We start from the raw sequence: 15,271 nt of genomic DNA on the forward strand, positions 1-15,271 counted from the left end.
ACACATGGAATTTTACAGCGCATTTTGATGCAAAAATTCAATTATTTATAGTAATATTATTGTAAACTTATGAAAATTCTTCTATAATTTGGGATAAACTGAATGGGAGCCAGGATTTGATCATCCAATTATATGATGTTTAACTGAAGCTTACTTGCAAAATTCTGCATGCTATTTCTTTCAAAAAGCAGAGTGGAAGTGTTTGATCAGAGCGAATTTGATATACAAGCTGTATCAAACTGATTGGTACCCATCAGTTTTCATTAATAATAGATGAGTCTGACACATCAGAATTCAACGTAAGATCCAAATAATTTGAGATTAGTTGTGTAACAAGTCATAAACTATACATTCTGACATTTCGAAAGATTAGTGAAAATGTTTCAGAATCAGAAAATAGCATGCCAAATGTTGCTAGTAAGCTTCAGTTGGACATCATACAATTAGTTGTGTGACAAGTCATAAACTATACATTCTGACATTTCGAAAGTACCCAGATAATGTTGCATTTGGAAGAGGCAGGTTTTTCAATAAAGATCAAAATTGGGGGATACCAATCATTTTGATACAGCCTGTTTATAAATCTTGCAAGTTACATTTCAAAGTTCTATATATGTTGTATAATACAAAACTTGCACTATTAAGTACTTGTGGCATATCAGCTTTATTCCACAGGGTTTCAATTACCTTTCCTTAACCATATATACCAATGACAGATATTCAGTTTGGGGACAATGTAGAAGCACAAGAGCTTTATGCCATCCCAGTACTACTTGATTCATACAAGGAAGATCAGAACTATGTCAACAGAAGTAAGCCTAGAAATGAATACTTTCTAATGGTCCCCTAATTTTGATTGCAATCATGTAATAATTATATTTTGTCAGCTAAAATAAATTGATAGAAAAACAAACAAATATAAATTATTCACAATATAAAACAAATTTGAGCATTTATTCTTTACTTATTTAGGGAACAAGCCAAAAGATTGATTGCAATCCTGTGACATAAATGGAGAGAGGGAGTTAAAAAGATTTGATTATATATCTCAGTCCTATACTCTATACAATATACATTGATGTGATTTTAACCCACTCTTGATTTTGTTTCCTTACGGGAGGGATGGGTTCATTATGCTAAACATACATAAATATCATTATTATTCCATAATCCCTATATTTGTATGTTTTAGGGGCAAGAGTACGTGATTGGCAACTGACAAGACGTTTCTTCCTGGTGGATAACCTGAGTGGCAAGGAAACGATTGATACACCTGCTAAAGTGGTACGCTATGCTAGCAGCATAGAGTTAGAGTAAGTACAATGTTATAATTGCTAATTAGACAATATGCATAGACTACAATGCAGGACAAAATTGTTGGATCACTTTGAGCATGTGCTTTGTCGTTGATCCCCCTTTCTCCCTTATCAATGTTGAATCCTTGAATTTCGTTTCTGATGTTTCCAACATTGACTGGGGAAAGGGGGATGGATTGGGGGATAGGTATTGGTTAAAGCTCTACTTGACATGTCAACATGTTTCATACGTGAATTCCATGGTGCATGTGAGGTCATTTGAAGCTTCAAAAACACCTTGGGTGATCCAACACATTTTGTCCTGGATTGTAGACAAAATTTCAATATTAAATTCAGGTTTCATAAGGCATTTATCAGTCAAAGTTGAGAACCTAGGTATCTTTACTAATTTGGACCTGCTGAATCCAAAAAAGGCAGTGTGTAAGCATTATTAAAAATTGTCAAAAACTAAACATGCTCCGTTGGCAATCTTGTCACATAGATGATAGCAACATCTGCTATTAAAATTGGTGCACAATTCTAGAAACATAGAGCTGTAGTGACATTTTATTTTAGTGAAATGAACAGCTGCTAACAGCATGACAATTGTTTGTGTACACTTTAAGAATCCAATTTATCATGCTGACTCGTAATTGGTTAGTATTTTCATTTATATACCTCATATATAGATTCCTGTCATCTGATTGGTTAAAAGTGCAGTCATTGAATTAGCTATGCCCTCAAAATGAACTATGGACCGGTCATGGTAACGAACTATGGACCGGTTTGAGTCTACGCATGCTCAATCGCAACGCACATCCATTCGGTATATAAAACAAATATTGACTGTTTTATATTTGGGGCATGGTTAAAATTATAGGCCCGCGCTACCATGTCCCTCATAGCAGTCAATATTTAAGTATTCAAGGTCGGCATTTGCTTTGTATTTTGCCCCCTCCAATTGGTGAAAGTCAAATTTTTGCACGCTTCGCTCGCATTTCAAAATAAATAGTCATTTGAAAGACTGTTATAACACCAAAAATCAACTAGATTCTAAGCAAATTAGTAGTGTTTGTGCAAATTTTCACTCTCAAATCGTTTCAGGAATTGGGGATGCCATTCTGTATCCTTGACCCATGACAGCACAACTCCTAGCTATGCCACTGCAGAAGCCTCTGTGCCCAGCAAAAGTAACTTTGTGTGGCTTAATTTTTCAACCTGATTTTGTTAAAAGCCCAGAGCTTAAGGGGGTTTGCCTATTGACCCTAAGGTGGATCACTGGACTCCACCCATTATGCTCGAGCTCCACACTTGTGTTTTGCATTCAAGATTTTACTGGCCTGCAAAATTATCTAGGTTTTAAATTTGTTACCCTGTAAAAAAATTGCTGAGATCCCTTGGACTATGTTTTGTACCAGATCCAAGTTAATTGGTAATGATAACTAAATATTCAGAGGCCCACATGCAAAGCATGGAACTTGTTGATATTTCTGTTAAAAGTTTGCTATAAAATGACTGAGTAGAAGTGTGCTGAGGCTTGTGGATCAATGTCTTATCGTTGTGCCTTTGCGTAGCACATTATAAATCACTGCGCTTTTTTTTTAAGAGCTGGAGTAAATAATAGCTAAATATATTCAAGTTCAGTAAAAACTAATATAAATTAGAGGTAGTGATGGTGTTTTTTTTTTGTTTTTTTTATGACAGAATAAGCATACAGCAGGAAGCTGGTGAAGCAAGAGAAGGCAAGATCTATCCACCGTTACTAAAAGTTAAATATGGAGAAGTCAATTATGATGAGGACTATGAATCCAACCCAACACGAAAGGTAGGAAGGAAGGAATGAAGGAACTACCTGATGCTGTAGTAATGAAGCTGTGTCATATTTTAATAGGTCTTGTTAATGTTTTGCAAATATATTTTGACGGGTTTTCTGGGATGCAAATTATTATGTACCAAAGCTCATGTGTCATCATGCAATCTGTTCTTCACTTATATCCAGGGGGTACTCGACTTTGAAAGTGATGTACATGTACCTGTGCCTACTGTAGTACAACTAGGGTCCTATTGGTGTAGGATTTTTACGACAAAAGGGGGTCATTCAGTGTGGGCTCCAAGAAAGTGGGTGTCATTCAGCGTGGGACGCCTAAAATAGGGTGTCATTGATAGTGAAAATTAACTTTCTGGGCAAAAATGTGCAAAAGTGTGCAAAAATTTAGATATTTTGAAGCTAAAATTGATACAAAAAATGTTAACTTTGTTTAAAAAAACCACATTAAGTGAGCAAAAACTTGCAGGTTTGGTCCATTTGGTGTAAGCTGATGAAACGACAGGCACATGACGTATACCAATTTATGGGAGTGCCGTCCCAGGCTTATATCCTGGCTAGATTATGCCCCTACACTTCTTCTCTCTAGACTGGTTACTGGTCTGTGTTATTCTGGGATATTATTTCCCAAACCTAAACTTTGGGACATTTTACGTTTCATATTCATTTAGGCAATTCTGAAAAGAACATTGTTGTGTCTGTATTGACCCTGAACACAGTGGCTGCACTATGGAGGAGGGGAGGGCAAGGGAGGCATTTCCCCCAAATATTTTTCTTGCCCCCACATTTAAGGCCTTGTGAGCCTTAAAAAACCCAAATTACAAAAAGTGCAATTTTTTTTGCATCAATTTTACACAAAAACTTTTGATATTTCCCCCTCCTAAATTCACTTTTCTCCCTCCCTAATGCCCCCCAAAAAAAAAAAAATTCCTGGTGCCACCACTGCCATTGCATGATCAACCATTTTGCTCCCAAAAGATTCTCCCTGCAAATGCATGCACAGAAAGTGTATCTTTGTTTTTGTGCTTGTCTAGCAATGCGCCAGAGGGCTTTTTGCAAAGCGTTCACAGTATAAACATGCATATAGAAGGCGTACGCACACACAACAGACACTTCATGTTTTACTAATTATCTATGTCATATTTTGTTTGTTAAAAGGTAACCTTTGCCGTGACCTACTTCATGAGACGTGGTGGGTCAAACAAGAATATTTCTATAACAATAGGAGTATTAAGTGCAGTAGCCTTGTTGTATGCCATGGTCAAATCTAATGCATGGAGACGCAGAGCTGGGCTAATCTACATAGATATCAGTGTAAGTAGAATCTCAATACAATCAATTCTAGATAAACCGATGGACTTAAATATGTAAGCAGTTGCATACAGGGCTTCAAGCAGCCCTTTTAAGGGTATGACTTTCATAGGGGTGTATGGAATTCAACTGGAACCACCCATTGTCTTCCAGAGCATAAACACTGATGTCATGGTAATCCTTTGAATGCAAAAAGATGCAAATCCTAAAGTTTCTCATCAATCCAGAATGCTTCACCATCAATAACCGGTCATGTAGAGAATGTTATGATGCATAGCTTCTGGGCAGCATTGGAATTTGTACTCTAGTCAATCAAATGGTTGCCATGACAACAATAATGAAGCTATTATTAAAATAAGATGTGCAGGATATAACCGGGCTTCTGTAAGTTTTTTCAGTATAGTTTACTTGTTTAGATTGTCTTTTGGGGAATGTTTGGAGATTAATTTCAAGAGTTTAGTACATTGTAGTACATGATATATTCATTAGGCCTATAGTACTATTTGTTACATACTCTCTTTCCTCATTTTATCCTCAGACTATGTTAAAGTTCATCCTTTTTGCATTTGGTCTGCTGGCTGATGTACTCTTTGTGAGTACACTTGGTACATGTCTGTATTGGCTGCTCTTCTTCAAGGTAAGCGCGCTGTAAAAAATAATGTGATTTCTGTAACCTTTGGAAGGGAAAAATTGTCCTCAACCAGACTGTACTTTATTCTAGTGCAATTTTGGAAAACCCATTTCTGATATATGTGACCAAACCACCACAAATGGGCTTTAATGTCGGCAGAGCATGTTTTGAGATATGGTCCTGCATTTAACCGCTCAAAAAATAATAGAAAATAATAGGATTTCTGAACTTAAAAAGTTAGCTTTTCAGAGTCTAATGAGCAGCGACGTAGCTTGCGACACTATCATCTTTTTGCTTATGATTATTATATTGATATGACAGAGTCCAATAGCAGTCCAAATGCTGTTATATCCCAACTCTTTTACTGATTTTTACTAACTTGCAAACAATCAACAGGGGACATGTAATAAAGTAATGTAAAGCTTGTTTACATGTGTACGTAAGTGGTGGGGGTATTGGAGGGCACCAAAGGGAAGGCACTTGCACTGGGTGCAGGTTTGAGAGGCACTGAATGGACCGAGTGAACCAAAATGCTGTGATACTGCTAAAACTTTTGGGTGAAAGATTTGTGACAAATGTCCCAATTCTGATGAGGTACTCCCTTCTAATAACGAGGTTCCCACTGAAAGAGTCCTGGCTCCACCAACCCTACTTACGCTCCTACAAATGATTCAATAACAACACGGTACAATCAGACATCATCCAATGATGTAATTGTGTAGACACTTGATATTGATGAGATGGTCCTCTGAACCATTGCAGGCCACTGATATACCACAATTCTCAAAGCCCCTTATGATGGTAGCTCTATGGTTGTGCACATAACAACACAGTACAATCGGGCATCATCCAACGCTGTAATTGTGTAGACCCTCGATATTGATGAGATGGTCCTCTGAACCGTTGCAGGCCACTAATATGCCACACTTCTCAAAGCTCCTTATGATGGTAGCTCTATGGTTGTGCACATAACAACACAGTACAATCGGGCATCATCCAATGCTGTAATTGTGTAGACTCTCGATATTGATGAGATGGTCCTCTGAACCGTTGCAGGCCACTGATATACCACACTTCTCAAAGCTCCTTATGATGGTAGCTCTATGGTTGTGCACATAACAACACAGTACAATCGGGCATCATCCAACGCTGTAATTGTGTAGACCCTCGATATTGATGAGATGGTCCTCTGAACCGTTGCAGGCCACTGATATACCACACTTCTCAAAGCTCCTTATGATGGTAGCTCTATGGTTGTGCACATAACAACACAGTACAATCGGGCATCATCCAACGCTGTAATTGTGTAGACCCTTGATATTGATGAGATGGTCCTCTGAACCATTGCAGGCCACTGATATGCCACACTTCTCAAAGCTCCTTATGATGGTAGCTCTATGGTTGTGCACATAACGACACAACACAATAGGGCATCATCCAACGCTGTAATTGTGTAGACCCTTGATATTGATGAGATGGTCCTCTGAACCGTTGTAGGCCACTGATATGCCACACTTCTCAAAGCTCCTTATGATGGTAACTCTCATGGTTGTGCACATCTCCTCCCACACTTGTCCAACCCACTTGGTGATGAGGATACGCCGTTGACTCTCATGGTTGTGCACATCTCCTCCCACACTTGTCCAACCCACTTGGTGATGAGGATACGCCGTTGACTCTCATGGTTGTTCACATCTCCTCCCACACTTGGCCAACCCACTTGGTGATGAGGATACGCCGTTGACTCTCATGGTTGTGCACATCTCCTCCCACACTTGTCCAACCCACTTGGTGATGAGGATACGCCGTTGACTCTCATGGTTGTGCACATCTCCTCCCACACTTGTCCAACCCACTTGGTGATGAGGATACGCCGTTGACTCTCATGGTTGTGCACATCTCCTCCCACACTTGGCCAACCCACTTGGTGATGAGGATACGCCGTTGACTCTCATGGTTGTGCACATCTCCTCCCACACTTGTCCAACCCACTTGGTGATGAGGATACGCCGTTGACTCTCATGGTTGTGCACATCTCCTCCCACACTTGTCCAACCCACTTGGTGATGAGGATACGCCGTTGACTCTCATGGTTGTGTACATCTCCTCCCACACTTGGCCAACCCACTTGGTGATGAGGATACGCTGTTGACAATGGTAAAAGTTATGTCAAATAGAGTGTTTGCACGAAAGGTCATTAGTTCAAATCATCCTCCAGACACGCTCCAGAAGACATGCAAATGCATGGAGTACAACACCAATCACCTGTTTAACTGCATGGTATTGATCAAAGTAATTATTTGTACTCCATGCATTAGCATATCTTATGGAGCGTGTCTGGAGGATGATTTGAACTAATGACCTTTCGTGCAAACACTCTATTTGACATAACTTTTACCATTTTACCATTTGTATTCTGATGTGTGTTTGGTATTTTGTAGGGCAACATGAGTAAATAATAAGAAATTAAACATCGCGCCCTTGGCGCAACTCGCATGTAATCGAAGGTCGTTAAAGATAATCTGATAGCAATAGCTTGACAATAGCTATCAATAATCTGTTTCCAGTCCCTATACATGGACCCTGGGTATGCATGAGAGAATCTGTGTACAGACAGATCGCTGTGTGGGTATCATTATAATAGAGGCGTGTCCAAAAATAAGTTCACACCCCTTCAAATCTGAATATATACTGCATGCCTTATGAGCTCAAAGAGTTAGCCATGATTTGCTATGGATAAGCAATTTTTGGAACTGGCCTGTGACTATGTCTTTATTGGGCGTATTATCGTGTGTCAACCAGTAATGGAGCACGAGTATTCAAGCAAGGGTCTGACCAGAGCAAAATACATGTGTTGTTTTATCGCTACTGGACATCTCCATAGATTTCTGCGGAGGAACCACAATGCTCAGTTTGCTTTTGCTGTGATATTATTTATGTGATGAGACCATTTCATATTGTCTGTCAGTTCAACACCAAGATACGGATGGAATTTCTCCTAATGACTCATTCCTACAGCAAATACACTGTCTATAAAAACCTTCATCGTAAGAAGATGAAATTCAGATGCTCATTAAGGAATTGCTGGAACCCACCAGGAGAGCTGGTGGGTTATAAACAGAGCAAAGGAGTTGAAAAGCAGATGGATCCTTCTCATCCTCTTTCTTTCTCTAAAGGGCGATTTCCTAAGTTAATCAGCAGGCATGATCTTTCCTTGAGGACTTACCAACCGCTCAGACACCGCCAGCTGACAAAGAAAGGATCGTTCAAAGAAAGGTTATCAGAACAAATGCTGTAAGAGGAGCGGCGAAGGGGCAGAAGAAGAAGCCTCTCGGCAAATGGAACAAGCAAGTGATAGGAAACATGGATCAAATACCAATGCCGTTTGTGTTTGGAGGTGGAAAACCTATGAACAGAAGGGGAAGAAGAATGTTAGGGTTTGAGGAGGTCAATCGGGATAAGACAAAGGCAATGTACTGTACAGTTAATAATCTTCCCTGGCGGGCAACCACGCATGAAACCTATGATTATCTTTCGCGGCACCGGCACACGACTAAGTGCAACAGAAAAAGAAGCCTGGGATGATGAAAGAGTACATGTGTCCTTTCAAAAGAATGCTTAATGTGACAAGGACATCCATCATAATGTCATAGATTAATGAGATGTGGTACCCTGCAATCAGCAATGTTGGCAAAAAACATGTGCTAGTTGCCGATGTCCATCATGCGCAAAAGACTAAACAAGCTCTGCAGAGACTTAAGCAAATTCCGCACTACACCAGCACGTATCCCCCTGCATGTACATCCTTAATCCAGCCCTGGGACGTTTGTTTTAATAAAACATTCATTACGGCAATCGGCAACTTATCATAGGAGAACCATATTCCCTCTGAAAAGAAAATGAAAACCTCTACGAAGGCCAATCTAGAAAAGATTCGGCTGCGTTGGTGACCGGTCTTTTAGACGGACTGTTGATTCACATACATGTACTTAGAAATCGGATCATGTTGAAACCCAAATCTTGCAGGCTTTTTGCCACGCATTGGCATGGCACACCGGTGTAGTATTGGTTTTTATTGCCAAGATTCTGATAGGTACTGGGTGGAGCAAATGTTAGCCCACCACTGTTTTCATTACCATTTGGAATGATGTTCCATAGGGCCTATTTATGGCTATCTAAAAACAACAAAACAACAAAAACCCAAAAAAAACCCAAAAAACAAAAAAAAAAAAAAACAGAACAAACCCCCCCCCCCCCCAAAAAAAACAACCCAAAACAACATCCTACCAAATCACAATATTCATTCCAAAAAATGGGAAAAAATCAAAAACATTTATTGATGCTTCTTCACATAAAAAAATTAAATCAAGATTCAAACCAAGCCGCACTTGAGCCGGAAGCTCTGTCGATTAAGCTAACAAGTTAGACAGAAGAACAGTGCAATTTTAAACAGAAGAATATTCACAAAATATGAAGAAAATTACAATGACAGACAAATTTACGAAAATGAGTTAGGTATGTGTATGAATCGACAATGACACTGTGAGAAAGAATACCTAAAAAAACCATGAAAAAACCCAAAACATTTACCGCTCTAGTAATTAATCTAGTGACCTAACTGTTTCATCATGTCACAAAAGTTTATGTCACAAAAGTTTGTTTCTGAATCATTATGTCGAGGTTGCACACTTTAACTACACATATGTGACCAGTTCCAACAAAACCCAAAACAAGTCGCCAGGCATGTTTTTGAGTTATAGGCCTTTAAAGTTGTCATTCCTATAAAAAAAAAAAAAATCAAATTTTGGCATTCTTAATATCATGGTATTTGACTTTGAACCTAAATGGACTTCGAAATCCTTGAAAGTCAATGATTAACAGTTGAAATATGATAATCCCTATTCAATCCTGTGTAAGGTAGGAAACTAATTGGTCCATTACTCAGAACAGCAATTTGGCAAAAATATCAAGGTATCATTTACAAAAATTATCCATATCTGGAAAAGTATTGATGCTATTTATATAACTTTTGTATCATTTTATAGCCTTATTTGTGGAGTGCTTACATTTTTATTCAAATCATAAAATGTCAAAAATGCAACTTGTTCCTGATTTTGTCAGAATGGGTCACATATGTGTACATCCATATCAAAACGATGCACTTGTCGGCTGCTACGTGTGTCTCATTTCACATAATAGCTAGGAATAAATACCAGACTCATATCAAGTGTAGATCACTTCAAATCATCCCCAAGTCAAATTGTATAAGGAATGTTCTATGTATTCCTAAACCATGTGACTTAGGATGATTTGAAGTGACCTCCACTTCGGAGATGAGTCTGGTATTTATTCCTTGATATTGTGTGAAATGAGACACATGTAGCAGCCGACAAGTGCTTCGTTTTGATATGGATGTACACATATCCTTTATGCTGTTGGGATTTTACTATTATGGCACTCTCTCATTTCTATAAATTTCATAGCGCCATATAGGCAAACTTCTACGGTATGTAAACTCCTCAAAAAAAGTTTGAAAACTTTCAAAAACGGTTGTATATCAGAAAATTTTGAAATCTATCTCCATATTGTTTTATACCAGCAAAAACATTGTTCTTTTCTGTCAACATTGATACCTCATTCGTGACGATAGCTTATTCCACGGCTGAGTAACTTTCTTTGAAAGACAGAGAGGTCTCAAAGAAAATGTGCGAAACTGACCATAATCTGCGCTCATCTTATTGCTCTGAATGAATGAACGAGTTGTTAAAATGCATGAATAAAAGAATGAATGAAAAGTTGTTTGCAGTACATCATGTTGAATGAAAAGTGCTAGGATGGGATTAGCAGTTCTAATGTGGATTCAAACAGATCAACATAAGTCAACCTATCTTGCTGGTCACTTCTTCATAGTGGTCATTTGCAAGAAAGTTCTAATCAAACATGGTTCGATTACCAGACCTGGATAAGGCTCGCGCTATTGGTCAGCTGGAGGCTGGCATACCTCAGAATCACGTTGCGGCAACTTTATGGATTTTCCTGCAGTATGATCTCCAAGCTATAGGTCAAGTTTCGTCAGACCGGAGATGTCAAAGACAGACCCAGAAGTGGCCATCCAAGAAAAACAACGGCTGCAGAAGACCGGTACGTGAGACTGGCAGTACTTTGAAACCGTTTTTAATGAAACAGTGTTGTATTCCTTATTCATGTTTACTGATGCAAATGACGCAGACAATGACAGATTTGGCACATTTTGTTTGAGACCTCCTTGTCTTTCAAAGACAGTTACTCAACAATGAAATAAGTTATGGTCACAAATTTGGTATCATTTTTGACAGGAAAGAACAATGCTTGTATTGATATGAAATAATATGGAAATAGATTTCAATTTTTTTGTGATATAAAGCCGTTTTGGTAAGTTTCCAAACTTTTTTTGAGGAGTTTATATTGTGTGTATTTTTCATGTTTTTAATCCATGTCTTCACCATATTTCAGAGACAAGACCAAGTGTATCTTGTTTTGCCAACCAGAGGTCAAGAGGAAAAGTTTACCATATATGTGTCTGTTGCATTTGTGTTTAAGGTAAGCTGCTATTGGGCTATTCCATTTAAAATCCACACCACCCATGTGGAAGATTTTGAAAATATCTTCCACAGGGGGAGTGTGAATTTTAAATGGAATGAGCACATTAGGCAACTCAATTTGAATTTCATACACCCTCTGAGAAAGATTCAACCTGAATCTTCCCCTGAGGGAGAGTGAGTTTCAAATGGAGCTGCTAATGTGTTAATTCCATTTGAAATTCATACTCCTCTGTGGATGATATTTCCAAAATCTTCCACAGGGGTAGTGTGGATTGTAAATGGAATAGCCCATTATGATTTTGAATGGATTCAATACCATTGCTCTTTGTAAGCAACAAGAACCAAGATTAAGTTATTTCTCATCTGCAGAAAGTGAAAAGTAAAATTTGATTCCTACATATCTATTTTTACCAAGTATTAATTCTCAGGTGACTAACTTTGGAATTAAAAGAGCTCAAACCCATACAGGTGAGCGTATTAAACAAATTCAAAGTATAGACCTCTGGAAAGGCAACCGTTACTAATTGTTTCACGGCATACCCTCACTTACGATCATTGGGTATACTGATCATCAGATGGATAATTTGTCATGTTAATTATCTGTCTGATGATCGGTATACCAATGATCGTAAGTGAGGGTATGCCGTGAAACTATTAGTAACTGTTGCCTTCAACAGAGGTCTATCTATTTGTACCAAATTTTGAATTCTAAGTCGAGGAGTAAGATTTAATGTTAATTTTTGGTGGAAGTGAAAGATCACCTGAAACATAATCAGAAACCTATATTCACTCCATTTGCTCAAAATTCTTGATTTGTTACTCTTCTGAAACCATACTGATATATAACTATTTCTTATGCTTCTTTTTTAAAATGCATTGTTCAGGATAGTTAGTAGGTACTATAGTAGGAATTCCAATTGAATGAACACAGCTTTCAACAGCTGTACTCGATCCAACCACGATCGTACATTGTGTATTTCAAACTACAACGCGAGTGCTTGACCTTGGATACAATGCTAACCAATCACAAATGCGTTGGCATGGTTGGATTCACTTCTGCGTTACTCACGCACAGTTGCTCATGCTGTTGTACATCGGGCTGTGTACACAAAAAACGTCACGCTATTGAAAGCTGTGTTCATTCAATTGGAATTCCTACTATAGGAAATGTCAGTGGGCATATGTGCTTCCGAAATTTGGTCAATAATGATGCCAGCTTAAAACTCTCCTGAAGTTTTCACATTTGTGGACCAATATCAACCAATACTGCATTTCATTTCCAAGCATGAGATTGAGCTAACATTAATTACAGACTCACTCTTTCCCATTTATTTTCTCATGATTTTATCCTTTCAAGCTGTTTGATCTGGCACATTTACTATTCTCTCAAATCACTGCGGATATCTTCTTGATTGATTGGGAGAGGTCAAGAGGTCGTGTTGTGCAGTCCAGTGATCCATCCAATACTAGCAAAGGAACAATGGCACCTATCAGTATATGGAGGACTTACTTTATAGCTAATGAATGGAATGAAATACAGGTAAGTCCGTAAATAAATTCATCAGGTTTGCAGAAATTCAGAATACAAAGTACATTTTTCAAAACCAATTAGATACTTTTTCAATGACCTGACAGCTTCGAGTGTCTTGGGCGATATTCTTTGTCAGAGTGAGCTATGTCCGCACACCTTCTCCAACGAATTTTTGCCTGTAGAGGGTGCACTATTCGCGGAGATGATTGGGTCATAGATGTGACTTAGAATTGGAAAGGGTCCAGAATTCTTAGTAAGGAAGGTGATGCTAGATCGAGAAGAATTATTGAATCCATCTGGATAAGGAAGAAATCCCTGAAAGTTATGAACAGAGACGAGGGGCCCATTTTCTAAGTCACATCTATGACCCAATCATCTCCATGTGTGGACATAGTTCATTTTGAAGACCAATGTCGCCCAAGACACTCGAAACTGTCAGGTCAGTGCAAAAGTATCTAATTGGTTTTGAAAAATGAACTTTGTATTCTGAAATACAGGTAAGTATGGTAACACTGATTCGGTCGGTCGGCATGTTTTCACTTGCGATAGATTGCCTTATCGCATGGGTTGTTTTTGCCAGGATTCAGCTTTTCCATCTGGCACCCTCTGATACGAAGGGGGACAAGGAGGGGGACACTTACCATTGCACTCATTGGGGGAATTACAAAACATGCCATAAAACAAATACCTCTTGGTGAAACAATATTAATATTCTTATCAGGGGAATAAACTCTGAATAATTAAAAAAGAAAAGGCAAATTGGTATATTCTATGCCGAGAAAATTGGCGGGTACTGAAAGGCCATATAGAAACCAATAGGGATTTTGCGAGGGTATCCCCTTTGACAGACATTGAGAAATGGGTAAGTGCAATAGATGGAACATCTCCGACTGAGAGAATTGTTTCTGCCTTTGTGGATTGGGGTTTTATATCATAGAAAATTTGTCATTGAAATTTCTTAGGGTATTTTGTTTTAACATAGGTATTGTGTCAGGAAATAGAAGGGCACGATACAAACATAGGAATTGTGTCAGGAAATAGAAGGGTGTGATACACTTCACATAGCCACCGCTCAACAATGACAACTCGCCCGCAGGGAGGTTGCTGGCAGACTCTGTTCATTCATTTGAAATTCTTACTGTAATGTTCACCATATCTCAATAAGTAACAAAAACAAAGGGTGGAACACAACGCAATGAACCCAACTAAATTATCAGAATTTCAAGAAAAAAACCTGACCCATTTTGTTGGGTAAAAGTTCTGATAAAACCAGGAACAAGTCGCATTTTAGACATTTCATGATTTGAATAGAAATGTAAGCACTAGACAATATGCTTTAAAACGACACTAAAATTTTATACATAGCATAAATACTTTTCAAGGGTTTGAAAGTCCACTTAGTCCCACAGTCAAATACCATAAAATTAAAAATTCCAAAATTTGATTTTTTTTTTTATGGGAATGTCATTTTTAAAGGTCTAAACTCAAAAACATGTCTGGCGATTTTTTCCGGGTTTTGTTGGGGCTGGTATGGACCAAAGTGGTCAACATTTGAATTTCTTAGCTCTAACAAATATGTTAGATATGTGTAGCATAAAATAATTTTTAAGAGTTTTAACTCTATTAAAATAACTTAAAGAAATTAATATTTTGTAGAAACTATTGATCTTGACTAACAAATATCACATGGAGATTGCAACTTTAAGAATTATGTACGTATTATCATGTGTGTGCAAATATTTTTTTATGGTGTCAGTTAGTAAGACTTTATTAATCGTTTCATCTGTTTTTCTTAATCACTTTTTTAGGAAACCAGGAGGATCAATTCAGTATTCCAAATATTTGCTGTGCTGTTCTTCTTGGAGGTAAGATGTTTGGTATTTGCCATAGAAGTGATGATGTAACAGGATTAACTTCCATAGCAATAGTACAATGAATACAATTTTTGAATATATCGCCCTGCACTACAATGATCATGCTGTACCTATGTACCTATGCATTGAACCATAGATATCAGAGAACAGAGATAAAGATCTGGAACGTAATTCTATAGAATGATCATTCTGATCACTCAAACATACACAGGTGATTAGTACA

General features: G+C 38.1%; 1 protein-coding gene across 1 annotated transcript in view; it reads left to right on the forward strand.

Moving 5' to 3' along the window:
* The window catches only part of LOC140135964 (meckelin-like), a 66,066-nt gene that overhangs the window by 34,412 nt on the left and 16,383 nt on the right, over positions 1-15,271 (forward strand). Inside the window, exons 10-17 of the mRNA XM_072157660.1 lie at positions 717-812; positions 1,193-1,313; positions 3,000-3,120; positions 4,279-4,434; positions 4,970-5,068; positions 11,555-11,641; positions 13,001-13,183; positions 14,983-15,039. Of these exons, the coding sequence (XP_072013761.1) occupies positions 717-812; positions 1,193-1,313; positions 3,000-3,120; positions 4,279-4,434; positions 4,970-5,068; positions 11,555-11,641; positions 13,001-13,183; positions 14,983-15,039 (920 nt within the window). The remainder of the gene's footprint in view (positions 1-716; positions 813-1,192; positions 1,314-2,999; positions 3,121-4,278; positions 4,435-4,969; positions 5,069-11,554; positions 11,642-13,000; positions 13,184-14,982; positions 15,040-15,271) is intronic.

Source organism: Amphiura filiformis, chromosome 16 (genome assembly GCF_039555335.1).
Source record: "Amphiura filiformis chromosome 16, Afil_fr2py, whole genome shotgun sequence".
Lineage (NCBI taxonomy): Eukaryota > Metazoa > Echinodermata > Ophiuroidea > Amphilepidida > Amphiuridae > Amphiura > Amphiura filiformis.